A 24990-nucleotide genomic window follows, 5' to 3' on the forward strand; every position below is an offset into this window, starting at 1 on the left:
GCTGGTAGGGCAGAAACCCCCTTGGCTGAGGAGCAGATAAATCACCAACACTACCAGAGGGAGTAAATGTGCCATATTCTACTGATGGATACAGTATGATGCATGCAGCAGCCTTAATTCAGGCCATGCCTTAGTTCATTGAGCTACAGTACACGTATAACCTTCTGCTACTCTATTTTGATCTATACATAACTATACTCCACTCACTAGATATTCTTGTTATCTCTTCCCTTGTAAGATTTGACTGTACCTTACAACATTATAACAACAGAAGGACAGAGAAAGTAAAGCTCGTGTGCATCAATAACAGAAGAAAATGCCCGAGTCTCTTTGAAAGCTGCCATGGATTCAAGCAAGCTGCTGCTGGTGCCTCACCTAGGGAATTAGTGAGTGTTGTCTCTTGGGTGGGATGCCTGACTGTGCAACATATAAAACAACTGAATGGATTTCAACAGAATCCTGTTCTCACCTCTGATATTTCCCAGGTAGAGCCCATCAACAACCTGCAAATAGGAAAACAAAGAGACATTTCACTAGTTAGATATTCACAATTTGAGCATGGCCTTAACCTTAGTGATGCTCCTTATCTATGGTCGTAGGACATATTCAGGTGTCCAGTTTGGTCAAACAGTATTTTCCCAATTGAGAAAACAAACAGGGACCATTCTCGTGGCTAAATCAAGCCTTATAGGGTATGTAATAAATAGTATTGCCTGGCATGACTGGGAGTGAGGAGCACTGAACCAACTCTGATGGTTAAGGCCATGTTGACACAAAGCTGTGCAATAAAGCTGTAGCGATCCGATCATGATCTCATCTAGACATTACAAGACTCCTGCATTATTTAAGACGTCAAAATAAAAAGTATATGCCTGCCTATGATGTTAGTGTCCTCTGAAATTCAGATGAGCCTAGAGCTTCAGTCAGGGTGGAATTACAGTGGTGCCCAGAGGTGCTTCTGGACACTTCCATCACCGTTAACGGGACACAAAGACGTGTAATATATACAGTACCAGTCAAAAGTCTGGACACACTTACTCATTCCAGGATTTTTCTTTATTTGTACTACACTGCTCCAAAAAAATAAAAGGGGACACTAAAATAACACATCCTAGATCCGAATGAATGAAATATTCTTATTAAATACTTTTTTCTTTACATAGTTGAATGTGCTGACAACAAAATCACACAAAAATGATCAATGGAAATCATATTTATCAACCCATGGAGGTCTGGATTTGGAGTCACACTCAAAATTAAAGTGGAAAACCACACTACAGGCTGATCCAACTTTGATGTAATGTCCTTAAAATAAGTCCAAATGAGGCTCAGTAGTGTGTGTGGCCTCCACGTGCCTGTATGACCTCCCTACAACGCCTGGGCATGCTCCTGATGAGGTGGCAGATGGTCTCCCGAGGGATCTCCTCCCAGAACTGGACTAAAGCATCCGCCAACTCCTGGACAGTCTGTGGTGCAACGTGGCGTTGGTGGATGGAGCGAGACATGATGTCCCAGATGTGCTCAATTGGATTCAGGTCTGGGGAATGGGCGGGCCAGTCCATAGCATCAATGCCTTCCTCTTGCAGGAACTGCTGACACACTCCAGCCACATGAGGTCTAGCATTGTCTTGCATTAGGAGGAACCCAGGGCCAACCGCACCAGCATATGGTCTCACAAGGGGTCTGAGGATCTCATCTCGGTACCTAATGGCAGTCAGGCTACCTCTGGCGAGCACATGGAGGGCTGTGCGGCCCCCCAAAGAAATGCCACCCCACACCATGACTGACCCACCGCCAAACCGGTCATGCTGGAGGATGTTGCAGGCAGCAGAACGTTCTCCACGGTGTCTCCAGACTGTCACATGTGCTCAGTGTGAACCTGCTTTCATCTGTGAAGAGCACAGGGCGCCAGTGGCGAATTTGCCAATCTTGGTGTTCTCTGGCAAATGCCAAACGTCCTGCACGTGTTGGGCTGTAAGCACAACCCCCACCTGTGGACGTCGGGCCCTTATTACCACCCTCATGGAGTCTGTTTCTGACCGTTTAAGCAGACACATGCACATTTGTGGCCTGCTGGAGGTCATTTTGCAGGGCTCTGGCAGTGCTCCTCCTTGCACAAAGGCGGAGGTAGCGGTCCTGCTGCTGGGTTGTTGCCCTCCTACGGCCTCCTCCACGTCTCCTGATGTACTGGCCTGTCTCCTGATAGCGCCTCCATGCTCTGGACACTACGCTGACAGACACAGCTAACCTTCTTGCCACAGCTCATCCTGGATGAGCTGCACTACCTGAGCCACTTGTGTGGGTTGTAGACTCCATCTCATGCTACCACTAGAGTGAAAGCACTGACAGCATTCAAAAGTGACCAAAACATCAGCCAGGAAGCATAGGAACTGAGAAGTGGTCTGTGGTTATCCCCTGCAGAACCACTCCTTTATTGGGGGTGTCTTGCTAATTGCCTATAATTTCCACCTGTTGTCTATTCCATTTGCACAACAGCATGTATAATTTATTGTCAATCAGTGTTGCTTCCTAAGTGGACAGTTTGATTTCACAGAAGTGTGATTGACTTGGAGTTACATTGTGTTGTTTAAGTGTTCCCTTTATTTTTTTGAGCAGTGTATTTTCTACATCGTAGAATAATAGTGAAGACATTAAAACTATGTAATAACACATATGGAATCATGTAGTAACCAAACACAATGTTAAAGTGTTAAAACAAAACATATTTTTGATTTTAGATTCTTCAAAGTAGCCACCCTTTGCACACTCTTGGCATTCTCTCAACCAGCTTCACCTGGAATGCTTTTCCAACAGTCTTGAAGGAGTTCCCACATATGCTAAGTACTTGTTGGCTGCTTTTCCTTCACTCTGAGGTCCAACTCATCCCAAACCATATCAATTGGTTGAGGTTGGGTGATTGTGGAGGCCAGGTGATCTGATGCAGCACTCTATCACTCTCCTTCTTGGTCAAATAACCCTTACACAGCCTGGAGGTGTGTTGGGTCATTGTCCTGTTGAAAAACAAATGATAGCCCCACTAAGTGTAAACCAGATGTGATGGCGTATCGCTGCAGAATGCTGGGGTAGCCATGCTGGTTAAGTATGCCTTGATTTCTAAATAAATCGCTGACAATGACACCAGCAAAGCACTCCCACACCATCACACCTCCTCCTCCATGCTTCATGGTGGGAACCACACATGCAGAGATTATCCATTCACCTACTCTGTCTCACAAAGACACAGCAGTTGGAAACAAAAATCTCAAATTTGGACTCATCAGACCAAAGGAAAAGATTTCCACAGGTCCAATGTCCATTGCTTGAGTTTCTTGGCCAAGCAAGTATCTTCTTATTATTGGAGTCCTTGGGTAGTGGTTTCTTTGCAGCAATTCGACCATGAGGGCCTGATTCAACACAGTCTCCTCTGAACAGTGGATGTTTAGATGTGTCTGTTACTTGAACTCTGTGAAGCATTTATTTGGGCTGCAATTTCTGAGGCTCGTAACTCTAATGAACTTATCCTCTGAAGCAGAGGTAACTCTGGGTCTTCCTTTCCTGTGGCGGTCTTCATGAGGGACAGTTTCATCACAGGGCTTGATGGTTTTTGAGACTGCACTTATAAAATGTTTTGCATTGACTGACCTTCATGTCTTAAAGTAATGATGGATTGTTGTTTCTCTTTGCTTATTTAAGCTGTTCCTGCCATAATATGGACTTGGTCATTTGCCAAATAGGGCTATCTTCTGTATACCACCCCTACCTTGTCACAACACAACTGATTGGCTCAAACGCATTAAGAAGGAAAGTAATTCCCAAAATTAACAAGGCACACCTGTTAATTGAAATGCATTCCAGGTGACTACCTCATGAAGCTGATTGAGCGAATGCCAAGAGTGTATAAAGCTGTCATCAAGGCAAAGGGTGACTACTTTGAAGAATCTAAAATATTTAGATTTGTTTAACACTTTTTTAATTACTACATGATTCCATGTGTTATTTCATAGTTTTGGTGTCTTCACTATTAAAATAAAGAAAAACCCTCGAATGAATACTTCTGTACAAACTTTGACTGGTACTGTATATACAAAACATTTAAACACCCAACTATTGACAGATAACAATAAGGGCTTTAAAAAACAGTCAAAATAGTAGGGCTAGGTGTTTTTCTCCATTTGAAACCCTAAATCCAAACCTGTATGAGTTTTCGCGTTATTATATTAATTGACAGTGTGTGATGAGTAGCCTACCCTTTGGTTTTATTCAGGGGACCATAGGACGTTCAGTATTGCAGATAGACATGTAGATGACTGATGTAAATACCATGACATAATATATTCCGCGCATATCTATGTGCAACGTTTACGCCCCTCTGAGGAAGTGCCTTGTTACAAAATAACAATCAAGCCATTGAACAGAACAGAATAACAAAATAACAAATAATAACAAAATAACAAAACATTAATAACAAAAACACAAAGGCCCCCCCTACCTTGTTCATTCCATTTCCCATGTCTCTCGCAGACGACAAAAATGAAGTATTTACGTCTCAATGCAACGCAAAATATTGGACAATAACACGAAGGGGTGCGAGTGATTGCGAAATGGTCGGTCCGTCACTTGTGAGACCACTTTGCTCCCCTGTAGTTCAACAACATGGGTGTATTTTGACCGCTTTGTCTACATTGCTTCACAAGACGATCGGCAAAATGCTGCTCGGTATAACCTTCGCTCCATAATCCTCTTCCGGGTTTCCCCCTAGAAATGATATCATTGGCACATGGGATCGTAATGCAGCCCAGTCCGCGCGGGTTTCGTGACATTAGACCCGTTTAGGATTATCATCAATTCATCCAGTACTACTTATTTGTACTATGTCCTAAATAAATGCATTTGAAGTATCGAATAGCCTATGCTTTTTAATTCCTGTAAACCCACACATGCCTGCCATAGCCTAATCCAGGACTACAGCGTGGATTCCTTAAAAATGTCAACTAAAAACATGATGCTAGTACGATATTCACACAATTAGATAAGAGGCAGGAAAAGTCTTGCCAGGTTTCAAAATAGGGTAAATCCATGGATGTGGATATATCACACCTATGCTCTGTTTATGCTGTGTACTAGTAAACCCTACATATTATTGACATGTAGGGCCTACTCCTCCAGTGGCATTTAACCCTCCACAACATGGTAGATATAACAGCAAAGGGGAGACATACTATTGGGTAAACATAGGAACTTTTATTTTGCTCTATAATACATGATGACCTTAAGAGGAAGAGACCTTCCAAAACGTATTGACTGAGGTAATGTGGACAATAGATAAATACAGACAAGTAAATGGTACGTTTGTAGGTGTCATGGTATGTAATGTGGTCCTCTGGATGGTTGGTTTACTTCTTCCATTCCTTGTTCTCATAGTCCCATTTGGCTGAGAAGCCCTCCACCGGGTTGATCCTCATGTCCAGCATCCTCTGTACCTCCTTCTCTTTCCATTCTGACTCAAAGGTGGGGGGGACAGGTCCGTACACTGCAGCGAGACAGACAGCTTGTTAGGCTCTGCCTCAAAGTTCACCCATGAACATATATTCTTTAATAGTCTGTATTGAACATTTATCTACCAAGGTAATCATTATTGAGAACATTGCTTTTGTGAAACAACCTGGTTGCTTGTCTGTTATAACAATTATGGTTGAGGCAATACAATGGGAGAGAAGACACATAACCTACTTATTTGAAGGGGCACTGATGGCCAAATACAATATTTGAATTATGTCATAAATAACATCTTGTATATCTATCTCATTGAGAAAGAATGCTGACTTATGGCTTTTAACAGGTGGGTGGAAAAACCATGAACATCAATGTACACCAAACAAAAATATAAACACAGCATGTAAAAAGTTTGGTTCCATGTTTCATGAGCTGAAATCAAATATCCCAGAAATGTTGTACAAAAATATTTTTTGCTCAAATCTTGTGCATAAATTTGTTAACAGCCCTATTAGTGAGTATTTCTCCTTTGCCAAGATCATCCCTCCACCTGACAGGTGTGGCATATCAAGAAGCTGATCAAAGAGCATGACCTGCCGGGGCGGCAGGGTAGCCTAGTGGTTAGAGCGTTGGACTAGTAACCGGAAGGTTGCGAGTTCAAACCCCCGAGCTGACAAGGTACAAATCTGTCGTTCTGCCCCTGAACAGGCAGTTAACCCACTGTTCCCAGGCCGTCATTGAAAATAAGAATTTGTTCTTAACTGACTTGCCTGGTTAAATAAAGGTAAAATAAAAAAATAAAAATAAAATTAAACAGGTGCACCTTGTGCTGGGGGACAATAAAAGGCCACTAAAATGTGCAGTTGTGTCACACAACATAATGCCACAGATGTCTCAAGTTGAGGGAGCCTGCAATTGGCATGCTGACTGCAGGAAGGTCCACCAGAGCTGTTGCTAGAGAATGGAATGTTAATTTCTCCACCATAAGCTGCCTCCAACGTTGTTTTCGAGAATTTGTCAGTACGTCCAACCGGCCTCACAACCACAGACCATGTGTTACCACGCCAGCCCAGGACCTTCACGTGCAGCTTCTTCACCTGCAGGATCGTCTGAGGGTGGGTGGGGGATGCTGAGGAGTAATTCTGTCTGGAATAAAGCTCTTTTCTGGGTGAAAAACTCATTCTGATTGGCTGGGCCTGGGTCTCCAGTGAGTGGGCCTATGCCCTCCAAGGCCCACCCATGGCTGCACACCTACCCAGTCATGTGAAATCCATAGATTAGGGCCTAAGTTATTTATTTCAATTGACTAATTTCCTTATTTGAACTGTAACTCAGTAAAATCTTTGAAATTGTTGCATTGATATTTTTTCAGGATATTACAACTGAATGATCACAGACTCCCTCCACAATAAATGTTCCCATTCCTTTTCTTATTAGAAGACATACCAAACTTCCTCTGCCATAGGACAACCAGTCCAGTCATGCCAATAAAGAAGAACATTCCTGCGATAACCGATTTCCACTCCTTTGTGCCCTCGTTCATCTCTGCGAAGCTCTGCTTGAAGCTAATACGGTACACTGTTGGTAAAGAGAAAATGCAAGACCTTGGTTAAATAACAATTTAACACAGCCTAACGGGTAGGGATGTGCATCTCTCCTTACAAGCACGATTCAATAATACATGGGCTCTGATACAGGAATGATATTTTTAGTTTGAAACGATTTGACGCGATTCAATTTAATTAGTGGAATGAATCAATGCGATTAACAATGATGGCATGAACACATTCATTTTCCATTCTAAATTCATATCTGATAGTGATGGAGCTCAGGAGCTGAGTTGGATGTCTGAGCTGACTTCTCTGAGCTGAGTGAATGAACCATGGCTTGTCGTTGCTGTATGATAGAAAAGTATTTCTGCCGTGTGTGTGTGTAATGTAATGTGTGAGTTGATCCATAGGGTAGACTGAGCATCTACCACTAGCAGATTAGGGGGCGCAATTTATGTTTTGTCCCCACACTGCTATAACTTGTCATTTACATTGAGCTAGTAAAATGTATATATTTATCTTAAGAAATTAGCTTTGACATACATAGCCAATTACACCTTTACCCTGTTCATGTAAAAATGACCAAATCCAAACAGAACTAACAAAAATATTTTGTACGGTGAACCTGGCAATCGAAAAACCCCAAATCAGCAGTTAGATGTGCAATCAGCAAGATGTGAGTTATGTCCACTCCGGTAGCCCACAGAGCTCCACCAGTAAAATTATTTTATACAGCGCATTTGGTAACACAAATCAGGTTTCCATCCAACCTGTTAATGCAAGTAAAGTACCTGTTGGAACCCCAAAAAATGTATGCCATTCCTGATGGAAAATTTGTCGGTAAACTTTCCAAATGTCAACAAAACACGCTAGACAAGGTGGGATCCTGTAGTGTCTGTAAACTAATTATGCTTGAAATGTCGGTGGAAACGCTTTAATGAGCAAATATTGATATAATAACCATCATATCGAAGTAAACTTGGAGTCACGCGATGACGTGTGATCCTCCCACATTAGGAAAACCAGCAGTTTATTAGGATACAGATGAAATAAGTTCTGATGAACTTCACAGGGTGGTGAAAGTGCAGGTGATGAGCGTGATGCTCTTTTCCAATAAATAAAGGGTCTTATTCTGGTGACATGATCGTTGACACTTGGCTGCCGTGTCAAGAGTAATCTCTCGTGTCCATAATAATCTAATGTAGGCTATACCCACACTGTGTCTGTGACCTGATGGCTACAGTGCACGTGCCAATACCAGAGTGGGCACACGTGCTATATAACGCAACATTTTTTGTGAGAAACCCATCAGTAGAGATGCAGTGGAAACCCACTTAACTTGTATTTTCTATTCGGTACATGGGAATTGAACCGCCTTTAATCCTCAACAAGTCAATTTAATGTAAAAATTTAAGAAAATGTGCATATTCTTTTATTGCAGATTTGAGAATATTCGCATGAAAATCTCTCACCAATTGGACGGAAGCCTAGCTAAATGACATCGGTTGTCCCTCAATAAAACCTATTTAATATTGTGAAAGCCAGTTTAAAAACATCTTAATGCTGAAGGTGCTGTGCAGATGTTGCCTACGAATATTAGAACAGGGATATGGAAGCCCTAGCTCTCGTTGGCGCGAGCAGCTGCGTCTCCTGCACTGCACAGTTATCTGACTTGTAGATCAATATCACATGCAGATATATGAAAATAAGTTTGATAGGCTGAAGGAGAGGACGCATCAATTCAAACAAATGAGGTATTTTCAGAATAAGGCAACAAAAAAAATAGCATAATAAACATTAGTGAACCTGCGATTTGTAACATTTTCATTGGTTCTTACCGATGCATGCTACATATGGATCGGTTTGGGCTCCCACGGACAGATGCACTCACATCTTAAACATTTGAACCGGGGACTGACGCGTATCGGCAAATCGTGTAACTCTGTGTTGTTGTCTGTGTCACACTGCTTTGCTTTATCTTGACCAGGTCGCAGTTGCAAATGAGAACTTGTTCTCAACTAGCCTACCTGGTTAAATAAAGGTAAAAATAAAAAAATATCCCTACTAACAGAACAGATAGGCAAACAATACTTCTGTCTTGTTTTGAGTAGGCAACAAAACTGACAAATGTCAAGTATTCAACAACAAAGGTGAAAACCACTTACATGCAATCTTCTCCTCATTGGAGAGTGTGGCCCAGGAGCCCTTCTCCTTCTCCTTTAAGGACTTCTGCACTGCACTCAGCTCTGTCACAAACTGGACGTCTGGGAGGGGGTTCTCCCGCCTGTCAAAGTAGGCTGGGAGAGCGTAGTCGTCTACCTTGGCAACACCTGCAGGAAACTCACCCTGTTACTACATAGGACTGACACACACAAACAATACATGTATTCAAACCTGCATGGGACCTGCATAGCAAATATGTGCATACGCGAATACATACTGTGTGCCTTTTGGAGCCGCATAACTGCTTTTTCAGTTTACCTAAAAAACTTCAATATCTTATTCTACAATAAGCTGGTATTGTCTGATTACTGTACATCTTAAATATCTTATTCTACAATAAGCTGGTATTGTCTGATTACTGTACATCTCCAAACCATGCTGGTGGTGGTATATTTTATCCATTGTTTACATTTGTTTGTGTGCCAACTTTTTAGTGGTAGGTACAATTTACAGAGGATGGTTTTAAAGGTCCATACCATGAAGGTCAAGTATGTGGTGTGTACTGCCAACATAGTCACTCACCATGTCCCCCACGTACACAGATTGATGTGGAAATGGCACGTTTGCCAACAAGGCTAAGGGCTCTGGTGGCCAGCATTCTGAAAGAAAATAACATGCATGAGAAAACCCTTGATGAAAAATGAATATAGCTAGTTACTACCGTAACAAAACATTACTGACCAACGAATCACAAAGAAGTTATTCTGATGACATGAAACTATAGCCTAAGGCTAGCCATTAGGTCTTTGTAAAATAGTTTGGTTAGTTTTATTCTTAGTCAATTAAATGTATAGAAAAATAGCAACTGTTCAACAAGAATTTATGAAACTGCACGCATCCCTAATCTGACATTTAGCAACTAGTTATGGTCACTGCTCAAGCACACGTAACTAGCAACCAGTTTTTGTTACAAATAAAATCTAGTTAACAGAACTGTAAAAAAAAAAGAGGAAAAACTAGCTAGCTAGCTACGTTAACCTAGATAAAGTTACCCAGCTAAAATGTCTATGCTAAAAAGATGCCTAGCAAACTAAATATAGCTTGCCATCTTTCGATTTAGCCATCCATCTGCAAATGACGTTTCAATGGTAACAAACAGGCTAATAGATAGAAGCTAGCTATGTTGAAATATTGAGTTATATTCAAACTAGGCTAACGTAAACTGAACTAGTACCTGGGTTTGTGGAGGGGATGAATATGATGAGATTTCCTCCGACACAGGATCCTTCAGTTCAAAGTTCCATTAGCCAGCTCTGCAAACTTGAATTATGTCAAAATGCGTTATGGACTCATCCAAATATGTAGTTTTGCAGAACTACTATCGTTATTACTGATGTTATGCATGGCACGCACTTTCAAAAAAAGGTAAACAAAAACAGTTATTTTACGTTGATCTTTTTTGGAAGTACAAACCATGCGTAACGACAGTAATGACAATAGTTGCTCTATGAAACTCCATATATTGTTGAGTACCGAACATTTTGACATAACATTTGCAGAACTGGCTAATGGGACTTTGAATTGAGGGATCTGATCATCTCCTCAAGCCCAGGTACTGGTTTAAACCAATGACGTATATAAACCCTGGATTGCTGATTCTATGGCTGCAGTCCAAACACTTCAAATCAAATGTATTTATAAAGCCCTTTTTACATCAGCCGATGTCAAAGTGCTATATAGAAACCAAGCTTAAAAACCCAAACAGCAAGCAACGCAGATGTAAAAGACACACACTGTCCCCTCAAATATTAAGTGGAGACGTATCATGATGTCCGACGAGTATACACTTGCAGGGCAAGGAATGATTTTTAAATCGACCACCTTTGCCCGGATATCGTCACTCGTTCATCCTGCAATGATTGTGTTTTCAGCCACCGGTAGCTTTATATGCACTACAGTCAATTATGATTGCATGTCTACTTATATTAACTATATAATTACTCATATACGCCTACTGTATGATAGCTTGCAAATTAATTAGCTAACTAACGTTAGCCTGCCTAGCTGGAACTTCTGAAGGAAAATGTTTTATTTCTACAATTTCCAAAAGCTAACCAAACAAAAACATATGCACTTTTATGCAACGTGTTTGTGCATTAGTAGCACAATTTATAACCTTTTTACAATCATTTTTACTTACACTTGTATGTTCACTTCTCCATTGGTTATTCATTTTTGGCTGACTTTTCTTAGCGGATGTACAACCGCAACGTAAGCCCCTCCGCTAAGAAAAGTCAGCCAAAACTTAAAAACATGAATGGAGAAGTGAACATACAAGTGTAAGTAAAAATGATTGTAAAAAGGTTATAAATTGTGCTACTAATGCACATGACGGCACAAACACGTCTCGTAAAAGTAATGATGTTTTTGTTTGGTTAGCTTTTGGAAATTGTAGAAATGTTCCTTTATCAGAAGTTCCAGCTAGGCAGGCTAACGTTAGTTAGCTAATTAATTTGCTAGCTACCATACAGTAGGCGTATATAAAATGATATAGTTAATATAAGTAAACATGCAATCATAATTGACGTAGCGCATATAAAGCACCCACAAACGGTGGCTGAAAACAATAATCGCAGGACGAACGAGTGACGAATTTTCGGGCAAGGGCGGTACATTTAAAAATCATAATTTACCAAATAATATATAAATAATGATTTTTAAATGGACCGCCCTTGCCTGAAAATTCGTTTTCGTACCCTACAAAAGGAAATTGAACTGTATTTTAAGACGGTTAAATGCTCTACTAACAAAAAAGCTGTTAGAATATGCATGTCCCTTAAGGTCCTTGTGTAATTGTAATGTGATATTGTACCCCGTAGCTCGATTGTCCATTATTTGTAATCTATGTATGCTTTTGTTCCCGCATGTGCTTTATGTATTGATTTGTTGTTAATAATAAATAAAATAATAATACAAAAAAATAATTATTTAATTTTTTTTATGAACAACAAATCAATACAGGAAGTACATGTGGGAAGAAAAGTATAGATCAATAATTTACAAAGGACAATTGGGCTAGGGGGTATAATATCACATTACACAAGGACCTTAAGGGACATACCTACACTTACTAACAGCTTTTTTGTTAAAGTATTTAATTGTCTTAAAATACAGTTCAATTTATTTTTGTAAGGTAATAGAATGTGGTGTTTGTTTGTAAATTCACATTTGTGAATATGAAACTTGGCCCAAAAAATGATGAAATTAATTATATAAAAATGTTTCAGCTTATTTCTATCGTAGGTAAAGAATCCAAGCAGTACATCTCTCCGCAATAGTGTAAGATCTTCATAAATGTGTCAATTATAAATCGACTTATGTCTTTCCACAGTTTTCTTACATGAATACAATGCCAAAAAAAGATGCAACACAGTTTCTGGGTGGTCATTACAAAAGGAACAATTTGAGTTGATGTTTTCCTTAAAGTTTCACTGGAACTTTGTCAATATTATAATTGCAAACCAACATGAAGTTAAGGCCACCAAAAGAAGAGAAGACATGATGAGGAATACAATTCCACATAGAACTTCTTAGGAATTGTTTTATCCAATTGATATTAAAAGTATTATTTAAGGTAGTAAAGTCGAAAATTCAGCCCACCATTCTCATAAGTGTTCATTACAACAGTTTTCCTAATTTAATGGGTACGGTTTCTCCACAAAGTTGAAAAGCATCTGGTCTATCTCCTTGCTTATTTTACCGTCAAGATAGAGCGTCATATGTTAGCCTAGAGATACCTTCCGCCTTGGTTATTAGGGCACTTCCTTTTAAAGATAAGTCCCTCTGTAGCCATTGATTTAGCTTCTTCTGTTTTTTGTTTTGTTTTTTTAAACAAGAGGGTTAAAATTGAGTAAGCCTCTAGACTTCTGATCCTTTGTAATGGTTATGCCTAAATATGCAAGTTATTATTTTACTGGAATACCATAATATGAAGGTGTCACACAATCTGACAGCCATGAGTTCACATGTATTAATGTTACAATATAGACCAGAATCTTTGGAAAAGGATTGTATCACATTGATCGATATGGGAATTTGTTTAGCATCTTTCAGAAAAAGTGTAGTATTGTCAGCCAGCTAGCTTATAATAATTTCTTTACCAGCTTATTGAAAGAATTTGTATGAAGTTGGGTGATTAATAAAAACAGGTACAAGAGATAAGACCTTTCCTAATTCCTCTCTTTAACTCAAATCTAGGTGAGGTGCCATTTTTCAATTTGATAGAGCTGTTACCATTTGTATAGTCTTAATAGCATTACAGAAAAAAAAAATCAAATTTAAAAATCATTCCTTCCTCACCCTGCAAGTGTATACTCGTCAGACATCATGATACGTCATCGAAAGTGTCCACTTAATATTTGAGGGCTGAGGGAATAGTGTGCCTTTTAAGTGTTTGGACTGCAACCTATGTATTGGTCATTGAGAGACAAAATGTTATGTATTTAAGTAGATTTGTTGTTGGACAGTAACATTAGTACTAAACAAATATATTAGGAAATGTCTTGCTTCGCTCTCAATGTAAACGTATGCATGAAGGTGTCTAATATAATTAACGTGTCAAAAACGAATGGCGAAATGAATAAATGTATTTCTATTGCATCCAAAAAACGGTTTTACAATTGAGGAGTGCCAAGATGACTACGCAGTGATCTCAATACAGTCAGGCATCCGGGGTTTATACACATCATTGGTTCAAACGTTAGTAGCAGGAACGCTCACACGCAAGCTGACGATGCTAATCATCGCTAACTGGTACAAGGTCAAATACATAGCAGACACCCAACATGTTATTCCTTGTGTAATATTCCTGCTCCGGACTAACCTCCACGGTAACATTACAAATGACTATGAGGAGGAATACGCACAAAACATTATACTACATACAGGAAAAGGGCACCTTAACTAGCGTTAGCTAGGATGCTAGCCTAGCCAACCATTGCATATTTGCCCCTTGTCTTGTCTGCCTCTTTTCAATGTCAATGTCAATCTCTTCACTCGGCTCGTTCGGAAACATTGACAAATCCATTTCTGATAACACAGCAGACATGTAGCATGTTTGTCTTAATTAAAATATATATAATATGTTCTACGATAGCTGAATATCAGACGTCTAATAATTTAGAAAATTCACCCGCCATCTCTTACTTTTTCTCCTTTCGCCGACGCTCCAAAAACCATAAAGGAAGTGCGATTAACCGGAAATACGTAGCTGGTGAGGGAACCTGTGCTCGGTGCAAATGTAGTTACACTATTATATACATATTAAAATATGTTTGTAAAATAATGTGAGTGGTGATTCATTTAGCTGTGCAATTGAATTCGAACTTTTACGACATTAATGTAGAAAACTAGTGTTCATTTGCTACCATGTTGCGCAGCATTGGCATTCTTCCTGTCACGCGGTGTGCCCTGAGATGAACCAAAATGGTGTTTGTGGCCTGCCATATGGTGTGGGATTCATCCCGGGTGTGTGTTACCTTCGTCCCGCCAGCAAGAATAAGCAAGACCTAGCGAGAACAAGGCCGTGACCTCGAGGATTTTACTTTAAAATAAAAGTTTCGCAATGAAGATGGTGAACAATTATACAAATGGTCGAAATTCGTAACATTTTATGAGGAAATGTTAGCAGACTTAGAATTTTGTGAAAAAGCAATACAGTTAATCGCCATTACAGCACAAATTATATTATAGCATTGACATTATTGTTAACAGCATTCAAATTAATTTAATTTAACCTGTATTTAACTAGGCAAGTCAGTTAAGAGCCAATTATCTACAATGATGGCCTACCAAAATACAAAAGGCCTCCTGCTGGTCACGGGTGCTGGGATTAAAAGTACATTAAATTTAAAAATATAGGACAAAACACACGTAACAAGAAGACAGACAACAAAACACTACATAAAGAGAGACCTAAGACAACAACATAGCATCGTAGCAACACAACATGACAAAACATGGCAGCAGCACAAAACAGGGTACAAACATTATTGGGAACAGACAACAGCACAAAGGGCAAGAAGGTAGAAACAACAATACATCACTTAAAGCAGCCACCACTGTCAGTAAGAGTGTCCATGACTGAGTCTTTGAATGAAGAGATTGTGACAAAACTAGTGATGACTAAATAGTTATCATGGTAAGAACAGTAATAAATAACAAAACATGATTTATAATGCTACTATTAATACTAATAGTAATAACAATATTCATAATATTATAATAATTATAATAATCAACTTTTGAAAAGACTTGTAAATACCATTCTTAATTAACCCATTCATATTGAAAACTGTTCAGTACGTTTTTCTTTTTGCACAGTAGTTAGTACACAATCTATTCTACTTAGGAGCACTCAAAGTTTCCAAAACCATAGAGTTTACACCCAGAGGAGTGTCGCTGCTCATTTGGTCGGGCCTTATAGGGTTGCCCATCAACTTAAATAAAACAGATTTTTCATATTGGACATTGGATTTAAATTGATGGGCCACTCTTTAAAGTCCACCAAATCAGCAGTGATGCTCTGGGTGTAAACTCTGGATTTGGAAACTAGAAGTACTCCTGAGTAGAGTGGAACCCCCTTTTACTGTGACACAATGTACAGATACTTTTATAATGTGCAATCAATGAGTACTCACAAAAAAATCATTGATGACCATTTGGGCTTTAAAAAATAAACATCAACAAATAAATGACATGTCTTATATAATTACTTTTAATTATTCTTTGTATGATAAGTAGTATACAATGTATCGATAATTGTGCACATTTTCCATAATTTTCGCCCTAGTTATTCATTCTACAGGGCTGGATTTTAATATGAATTATTCAAAAAATCCGTGACCCGGAAGTACTTAGTTATTCTTGCCTATTTCACAGCGGTGCGTGTGTGTGTGTAATATGGTGCCGGTGCAAACCACCAGAGAGAAGCCAAGCAGCGTTCATTTGTAGTAGGATATAACGTTACCGTCGTGACCAACAACATCAATGCACTGTAACATTCACGAAGAGTTGCCTTTATGTAGGTAGCTAGTTATAAGAGACTCGATTACCGTAGTCAACCTGGCAGAGCTGTCACTGTCTCTCTGTTGTATCGGGTATGATATCCGTTGGCTAGCTGTAAAGCTAGCAGTCTCCAGACCATCCTTGTACAATTAGCTAGTTTAGTGTTTATCTCGAAATGAGAATGAGTATTAAATTGACAACTCAGGCCTATTGCAAGATGCTTTTGCATGCTGCTAAATATCCCCATTGCGCCGTGAACGGATTACTGGTTGCTGAGAAACAGAAGGAGAAGAAAAAAGACAGCCACTCCACTCCAATCCTCTGTGTGGATTGTATACCACTATTCCACGGCACACTTGCATTGGCACCTATGCTGGAAGTGGCACTTACATTGGTGAGTGAATTGATCGTCTTTATCTTCTATTCACATGTCATGTTTCAAAAATGTTCATGTTACTCCACTGCATGTTCACCACTGCATGTTCACCACTGCAAGTTACTGGGCCTGTTAAAGTAGAAGTGCATTAACAGCTGTCAGTCCTGCTGACTTGTCAAGCTAAACTCAACATCATGGTGAAAGAAGTTTCTGATGTTTCAACTTGTTTCAACTTGTACATTGGTGGAGTTTATCAGAAACGTCCTTCACAATGGTGTTGAGTTTAGTCAGCAAGTCAAACAAGCGGATATATTTTTTCTTTCCCCACATCCAGATTGACACGTGGTGTAAAGAGAACAAATATGTCATAGCTGGGTATTACCAGGCCAACGAGCGCACAAAGGACTTCAGGTAACAAGATTTTGATGCAGGATCCCTTTCAAGCTCTGTGGAGAGTTGTGTTGATATGATACACAATGTACTCTGTCTTCTTTTGACTCCCACAGACCTAACCAGGTTTCTGAAAAAGTTGGGGCCAGGATTGCAGAGAACTTCAGCGAAGCAGCAATGATTATGGTAATCCTCTATTAGCTGTCCAGTATCAGAACTGCCACATTACTGAATTCACACATAAGATCTACACTGACCACTGTATCTCTAATAAGGTTGTGTTCCTCAGGTGGACAGCACCAGATTCACCATGGGCTGCTATGAGCCCATATTAGCCATCTATGACCACCATGAAAACAAGTGGAAATGCAGGGACTGTAATGTGTAAGTGTTCCTGAGCTGACCAAATATGTCATGTGGGATAGATATATCACAGCTACTGAACAGCCATTTATCCAAAAAGATTTGGAACGACATGGTATACTATGCCAATATCTGTTAGTGAAATAGAACCCAGTGTGGTAGATATTTATTTTACTCTTATCTATCAAGATGCCTAGTTACTTTACCGTGCCTTCATGTACATATCTACCTCAAATACCTCATACTCCTGCACATTGATCTGGTACTGGTACTCCCTGTATATAGCTCCATTCTTGTGTATTTTATTTATTCTTGTGTATTTTATTCCTCTTGTGTTACTATTTTATTTTTAAACTGCATTGTTGGGAAGGGTTAGTAAGCAAGCATTTCAAAGTGAAGTTTACACCAGTTATATTCGGTGCATGTAACAAATACGATTTGATTTGTGATTCCCGAATGTGGAGCTGAGGTTCTGGAGTGTTGGTTTGTGTGTGTTGCAGGGACAGCTTTGACGACTGGTGTGAGGCTCAGAAGATCACGTCGGCTCTGCTGGAGGGCAGGTCCTACGAGAGCCTGATCGACTTCGACAATCACCTAGACGACCTCAGGAATGACTGGACCAACCCTGAGATCAACAAGTCTGTCCTGCACCTGTGCTAAGCCTCCCAGCTGAGTGACTGCACTGCACCAGACAAAGACATTGCGGCCAAAACGGCGTTGGACGTGCTAATACTACTGTAGCGCAGGAATGCTGAATGCTAAGGCTTTGTTCCCAGTGAATTGCTCTCACAGGGAAGAGAGCTTTCAGAGCACTGGTCAGTCTATTTTCATGCGCAAGCAGGACACAGGTACCATTGGGATCTTTGTTCCCGTAGTAGGGAGGATCAAGGTGATCAAGACCTAGGTGTCATTCAATGCAACGTGTTAATTTTCTTTCTAATTTTTTGAGTACGGGTTTTGTATGCTAATAGTTAATGAAGATGTATGCGAAATTCTGAATGGTAGGGAAACATGAATATCATTTATTTAGACTTCTATTGAATACTTTAGGTTCTTTTAGAAATAGTAGTGTTTCAGAGATGATAGACATTATAAATTATTGTTCTGAGATTTGACTTATTGAAATATTACAGAATTGTAATCAACAAGAGAGATGTTATGTTTTTTATTTCACTACCTTAATGTTTATATTCTCAGAGAACTGTTTCACTCCTGTTTTCTTATAAGAGATGGCTTAATATTTATTTGTTAAAGGATGATCTGATTATTCTTTACTTTATTTGTTGAAATAAATCTTGTTATTGCATAAGTAATAAACTAAGTCACTTGGGATTAAAGCATTTGCTAAATGTCCATATTATTATTGTTGATTCATGAATTATATATTTCGGGTTGGATTAAGATATAAAAGCCTAAATAAAATAATTTGAGGTTTTGAGATATTAAACCTTTCTGTAAAAAAACATTTGGACTGAATGTACAAATAAAATGTAACTTTTCAGATGTGCATGTTTTTTTTATGCCTTTTTCTAAAATCACTCCCTTACCCTAGCGCTGCCCTACATACTTGACGAATCCATTGATCTGAATGAGTTGGGTGTTCAATTTACTTTGGGTTGAGACAGTTCCATCACTTTGGGTTGAGACAGCATACAGTGGATATTAATGGAAAATACTTTCCATTTTCATTTATTTTACCCCCCTTTTTCAATCTTGTCTCATTGCTGCAACTCCCCAACTGGTTCGGGAGAGGCAAAGGTCGAGTCATGTGTCCTCCGTAACATGACCTGCCAAACTGCGCTTCTTAACACCCGCCTGCTTAACCAATTTGTTGGAGAAAACACCATTCAACTGACGACCGTAGTCAGCCTGCAGGCGACCGGCCCACCACAAGGAGTCGCTAGAGTGTAATGAACCAAGTAAAACCTCCCCGGCCAAACCCTCCCCTAACCCAGACAATTGTGCGTCACCTTATGGGACTCCCGGTCACAGCCAAACCATCTCTGTTAGAAGTAAGGGGCCATGACAAATGGTGTGGTAAAAAAAATATTCCTGAAAGAGTCCCTACCCCAAAGAACTGTCCATAACCTATCAGAGAATATGATGGAACTACTACCATAGGGCTCAATTCCGACAGGAAATGTACGCCTTTCTTACACACACCTTTCCTAAGTACTTCTCAGTAGTTAGTGGTCTAACTTATCCAGAGCTTGGATTGAAATAGGTGTCGGTACTCATTTTTGGTTCCGTTACTATTTACATTTAGGTGCAGGAGCTCCACAATACTTTAGAGCTAATATTTTATAAGCGGAACAGGAGCTCTAGCAGTAGAACATTTGAGGTGGTTCCCTTGCATGAGCTGATTACATTGAATTCAACGTTGAAAACATTCTCACTTGCTGGCCAGCAGAGTTTTCATTCAATATGATTTATAGTACATTTATCTTAAGCCATCCCTTTAAATATGGTGTGCCTTTAATTAGATTTTTGTAGACAGACTAGGAAACATAGCGAGACGGGGCTCAGAATATAGGATCAATGAAAGAAAGATATCTAAATATATGGATATTCATCTCTGTTTCAGCACCAACTGGTAGACTATAAAATGCACTGATATTTTAGATACATTTTAGGGTTAACAAAGTATGTATGAGTCATTAAAAAAACAGGTTTGGAGAGCAGTTTGATTCATCCTGAAGGTTGTCAAATTCGAGTTCAAACCATTAAATATTGGAAGGTGGAAAAAGCCGACAATAAGGGTTGAACAACAGTTCTATTAATCTACTCTAATCCTCACCAATCACGGAACTGTATGACAATGTGTATGTGGGGTCTGAGTTCCATAATTATTCAAATAGGCTACATGTCCCACACTATTGCACAACATTACCTTTACGTGATCCACTAATGCTAGCGACCCTCAGGAATAACTATACAGGCTTGACAGGAAAGACAGGTAAATGGAATGATGCAAAATGTCAGCTACAAATTGAAGAAAACAAACACTAACGTGACAGTTATAAATGTATGTGGGTATTACTGATGGTGGGTCCTGATATTAGCCAATATTTAACATGGTACAAATTGTAAAATAAAATGGAGAAAAGCCCAGGTATATACACTACCGTTCAAAAGTTTGGGGTCACTTAGAAATGTCTTTGTTTTTGAAACAAAAGCACTTTTTTTGTCCATTAAAATAGCATCAAACAATAAGAAATACAGTGTAGACATTCATTTTGTAAATGACTATTGTAGCTGGAAACTTAATATATTTTATGGAATATCTACATAGGCGTAGAGGCCCATTATCAGCAACCATCACTCCTATGTTCCAATGGCACGTTGTGTTAGCTTATCCAAGTTTATCATTTTAAAAGGCTAATTGATCATTAGAAAACCCTTTTTCAATTATGTTAGCACAGCTGAAAACTGTTGTTCTGATTAAAGAAGCAATAAAACTGGCCTTTAGACTAGTTGAGTATCTGGAACATCAGCATTTGTGGGTTCGATTACAGGCTCAAAATGGCCATAAACATATAACTTTCTTCTGAAACTCGTCAGTCTATTCTTGTTCTGAGAAATGAAGGTTATTCCCTGTGAGAAATTGCCAAGAACCTGAAGATCTCGGACAACGCTGTGTACAACTCCCCTCACTCACAGAACAGCGCAAACTGTCTCTAACCAGAATAGAAAGAGGAGTGGGAGGCCCTGGTAAACAACTGAGCAAGAGGACACGTACATTAGAGTGTCTAGTTTGAGAAACAGACGCCTCACAAGTCCTTATCTGGCAGCTTCATTAAATAGTACCCGCAAAACACCAGTCTCAACATCAACAGTGAAGAGGCGACAGAAGCCTATAGCTTGGGTCTCCAAATTTCATCCACTTAAATTGTGAAGGCACACAATTGCAATTCTGAATAATGGCACAGCCATTTGTAGCCTATTTAACTGTTAGTGTTTATATGATTTCCTGTTTGCTTCCACATGACTGGTTTCACATTAGTCTCCAGGGATCATAAGGGAAAATCATATAAAAAAAAATGCTATGTCTAGTTACCATCCCTTTCACCAAACGGATTACTAATTTACCTAGATCTTAACAATAGCTCTTATCAGTTGATGAATTACAGTGCATGGAGAATGCTGTAATTTCTATGGGGGAAAAATGAAGTAGATGCTTTTTCCACTAGGAAAGGGCAGGTTCACTTGACCTTATTCATGGTTTCCTAGGGTATAAAGGCTGTGGAATAATAAGGGAATTATAAAGCATATCTGTAGACAAAAAGGAATAAAGGGATTTGCCATTATAGCACAACATTTTTTTGTATTTATTTATTTGTATTTTATTTAACCTTTATTTAACTAGGCAAGTCAGTTAAGAACAAATTAATATTTACAATGACGGCTTATCAAAAGGCAAAAGGCCTCCTGTGGGGATGGGGGCTGGGATTAAAATATATATATATATAAATATGGGACAAAACACACATCATGACAAGAGAGACAACACAACACTACATAAAGAGAGACCTAAGACAACAACATAACATGGCGGCAGCACAACATAACAACAACATGGTAGCAACACAACATGGTAGCAGCACAAAACATGATACAAACATTATTGGGAAAAGTCAACAGCACAAAGGACAAGAAGATAGAGACAACCATACATCACAAAGCAGCCACAACTCTCAGTAAGAGTGTCCATGATTGAGTCTTTGAATGAAGAGATTGAGATAAAACTGTCCAGTTTGAGTGTTTGTTGCAGCTCGTTCCAGTCGCTAGCTGCAGTGAACTGAAAAGAGGAGCGACCCAGGGATGAGTGTGCTTTGGAGACCTTTAGAGAATGTGACTGCCAGAACGGGTGTTGTATGTGGAGGATGAGGGCTGCAGTAGATATCTCAGATAGGGGGGAGTGAGGCCTAAGAGGGTTTTATAAATAAGCATCAACCAGTGGGTCTTGCGATGCGTATACAGAGATGACCAGTTTACAAAGGAGTATAGAGTGCAGTGATGTGTCCTATAAGGAGCATTGGGGGCAAATCTGATGGCCGAATGGTAAAAAAACATCTAGCCGCTCGAGACCACCCTTACCTGCCGATCCATAAATTATGTCTCCGTAATCTAGCATGGGTAGGATGGTCATCTGAATCAGGGTTAGTTTGGCAGCTGGGGTGAAAGAGGAGCAATTACGATTGAGGAAACCAAGCCTAGATTTAACTTTAGCCATACTCCCAAGTACTTGTATGAGGTGACTACCTCAATCTCTAAACCCTCAGAGGTAGTAATCACACCCGTGGGGAGAGGGACATTCTTCTTACCAAACCACATTACTTTTGTTTTGGAGGTGTTCCTAACAAGGTTAAGGGTAGAGAAAGCTTGTTGGACACAAACAAAGCTTTGTTGTAGAGCATTTAACACAAACTCCGGGGAGGGGCCAGCTGAGTATAATACTGTATCATCTGCACATAAATGGATGAGAGAGCTTCCTACTGCCTGAGCTACGTTGTTGATGTAAATTGAGAAGAGCATGGGGCCTTGGGGTACTCCCTTGGTGACAGGCAGTGGCTGAGATAGCAGATTCGACTTTATACACTGCACTCTCCTCAGAGACACCAATACTCCTTAGCCGGCTCACAAGAATGGAATGATCTACCGTATAAAAAACTTTGGCTAAGTCAATACAAATAGCAGCAACATTGCTTATAATCAAGGGCAATGGTAACATCATTGAGGACCTTTAAGGTTGCAGTGACACATCCATAACCTGAGCGGAAACCAGATTGCATACCAGATAGAATACTATAGACATCAAGAAAGCCAGTCAGTTGATTATTGACACATTTTTCCAACACTTTTGATAAAAAGGGAAAAATAGAAATAGGTCAGTTAGAATCAGCTTGATCTCCCCCTTTAAATAAAGGACAATCCGTAGCTGCCTTCCAAGCAATGGGAACCTCCCCAGAAAGGAGAGTCAGGTTAAAAAGGTCGAAGATAGACTTGGCGATGATAAGGGCAGCAACATTAAAGAAGAAGGTCTAAACCATCTGACCCAGATGTTTTTTGGGGGTCAAGTTTCAGGAGCTCCTTTAGCACCTTGGACTCAGTGACTGCCTGCAGGGAGAAACTTTGTAGATGGGCAGGGGGAAAAGAGGGAGAACCATCGGGGATAGACGCATTAGAAGGGGTGGGAGATGAGGAAATTTTGGACGGGCAAGGAGGCATGGCGGAGTCAAATAGGACTCCTGACTTAATGAAGTGGTATTCAAAGAGCTCAGCCATGTGCTTCTTATCAGTAACAACCACATCATCAACATTAAGGGACATGGGCAGCTGTGAGGAGGAGGGTTTATTCTCCAGGTCTTTAATCGTTTTCCAGAACTTCTTGGGATTAGACCCACAGAGAGAGAACTGCTCCTTAAAGTAACTAACCTTGGCCTTCCGGATAGCCTGAGTGCACTTATTTCTCATTTGCCTGAACAAGAGCCAGTCAGCCTGATTAAAAAAATGTAAAAAATGTATTTCACCTTTATTTAACCAGGTAGGCCAGTTGAGAGCAAGTTCTCATTTACAACTGCGACCTGGCCAAGATAAAGCAAAGCAGTGTGACACAAACAACAACACAGAGTTACACATGGAATAAAGAAACGTACAGTTAATAACACAATAGAAAAAGTCTATATACAGTGTGATTATAACATGCTGACCAGTCAAGGACACATCGCGTGCGTGAGCGTTGCAAAATGAATTTTGAAATCCATGTTATTCAGTTATTGCACCCACACTGCTCGCGCGCGCCAAAGAGCATCTGCATTGCCAAGGGCTAAAATAGAACTCCTTTCTATTTCTGACGCAGATCGCCCTGCTAGTCCTGCCTCTCCCATCTCCTCATTGGTTACACCCACGTGCTATCCCCTCATTGGTTATACCCACGTGAGTGATTGAAAGACGAACTGTTTTGCCGGTTGTCGTGGTAATACTATGAAAGTGTAGATGCCAATCACCATATAAGTTCAAAGATGAAAAAGCCTGGAAGGAGGAGAGATGACTAGAAATTATTTGGTTGGCCATTTTATGTGTGGATTAATTGTTGGAGTACAGGACCTTGTGCATTTCAGGTAAAATAACAAGTCATTGTTTATATCTCAGGACAAATTAGCTAGCAACAGCAAGCTAGCTAAATAGGACAAATTAGCTAGCAAGTGCAGGCTAACTAGCTAAATTGCCATACATGTTTAATGCTTTTCGACCTGTCCCCAAATGAATGTCATTGGTTCAGAGTTTTTACAAATATTTTAACCTGTGTGTCGTGATCGCATTTTGTGTAGGGGGACAAAATAAATGTATGCACGATAGCGCACGATGGCGCACACGCGCAGCCGGTTTGGGTTCCGTGTAACATTGACATTATTGTTAACAGCATTAAAAGTAATGATTACTAGTTATCATGGTAAGAGCAGTTCAAAATAACAAACATTATTTATAATGCTACTATTAATAATAATAGTAATAACAATATGAATAATAATACTTTAATAATAATTATAATGATACATTTTAGAAAACACTTTTTAAATCCTGATTCCT

At 39.7% G+C, this 24990-nt stretch overlaps 3 protein-coding genes across 6 annotated transcripts in view; 1 reads left to right on the forward strand and 2 right to left on the reverse strand.

Moving 5' to 3' along the window:
- Positions 1–4767, reverse strand: part of dusp22a (dual specificity phosphatase 22a) — a 37531-nt gene extending 32764 nt beyond the window's left edge. Inside the window, exons 1-2 of the mRNA XM_021607486.3 lie at positions 4490–4767; positions 470–503 (exon numbers count right to left, since the gene is read on the reverse strand). Coding sequence (XP_021463161.2) covers positions 470–503; positions 4490–4510 — 55 coding nt within the window. The 5' untranslated portion in view covers positions 4511–4767. The remainder of the gene's footprint in view (positions 1–469; positions 504–4489) is intronic.
- A 454-nt stretch (positions 4768–5221) lies between these two features.
- cox4i1 (cytochrome c oxidase subunit 4I1) lies at positions 5222–14725 on the reverse strand. Of its 4 annotated transcripts, none has more exons than XM_021607488.3 (5): positions 14412–14725; positions 9789–9865; positions 9209–9373; positions 6940–7071; positions 5222–5530 (listed from the first exon to the last, which is right to left on the reverse strand). In XM_021607488.3, the coding sequence occupies exons 2-5, from the start codon at positions 9862–9864 to the stop codon at positions 5394–5396; spliced, it is 510 nt and encodes a 169-aa protein (XP_021463163.1). In that variant the 5' UTR covers position 9865; positions 14412–14725; the 3' UTR covers positions 5222–5393. The 4 variants fall into 4 exon arrangements, with proteins under 4 accessions (XP_021463163.1, XP_090094861.1, XP_021463165.1 ...); XM_090238735.1 differs by having other exon boundaries at positions 14398–14448; XM_021607490.2 differs by having other exon boundaries at positions 14164–14424.
- A 1070-nt stretch (positions 14726–15795) lies between these two features.
- emc8 (ER membrane protein complex subunit 8) lies at positions 15796–18901 on the forward strand. Its single transcript, XM_021607491.3, has 5 exons — positions 15796–16665; positions 16982–17058; positions 17154–17223; positions 17327–17421; positions 17901–18901. Exons 1-5 carry the CDS (start codon positions 16447–16449, stop codon positions 18058–18060), a joined length of 621 nt encoding a protein of 206 aa, XP_021463166.1. The 5' UTR covers positions 15796–16446; the 3' UTR covers positions 18061–18901.
- The last annotated feature ends 6089 nt before the right edge of the window (positions 18902–24990 follow it).

This window comes from Oncorhynchus mykiss, chromosome 6, assembly GCF_057628025.1.
Source record: "Oncorhynchus mykiss isolate SJ-2025 chromosome 6, ASM5762802v1, whole genome shotgun sequence".
In the NCBI taxonomy this organism is placed as follows: Eukaryota; Metazoa; Chordata; class Actinopteri; order Salmoniformes; family Salmonidae; genus Oncorhynchus; species Oncorhynchus mykiss.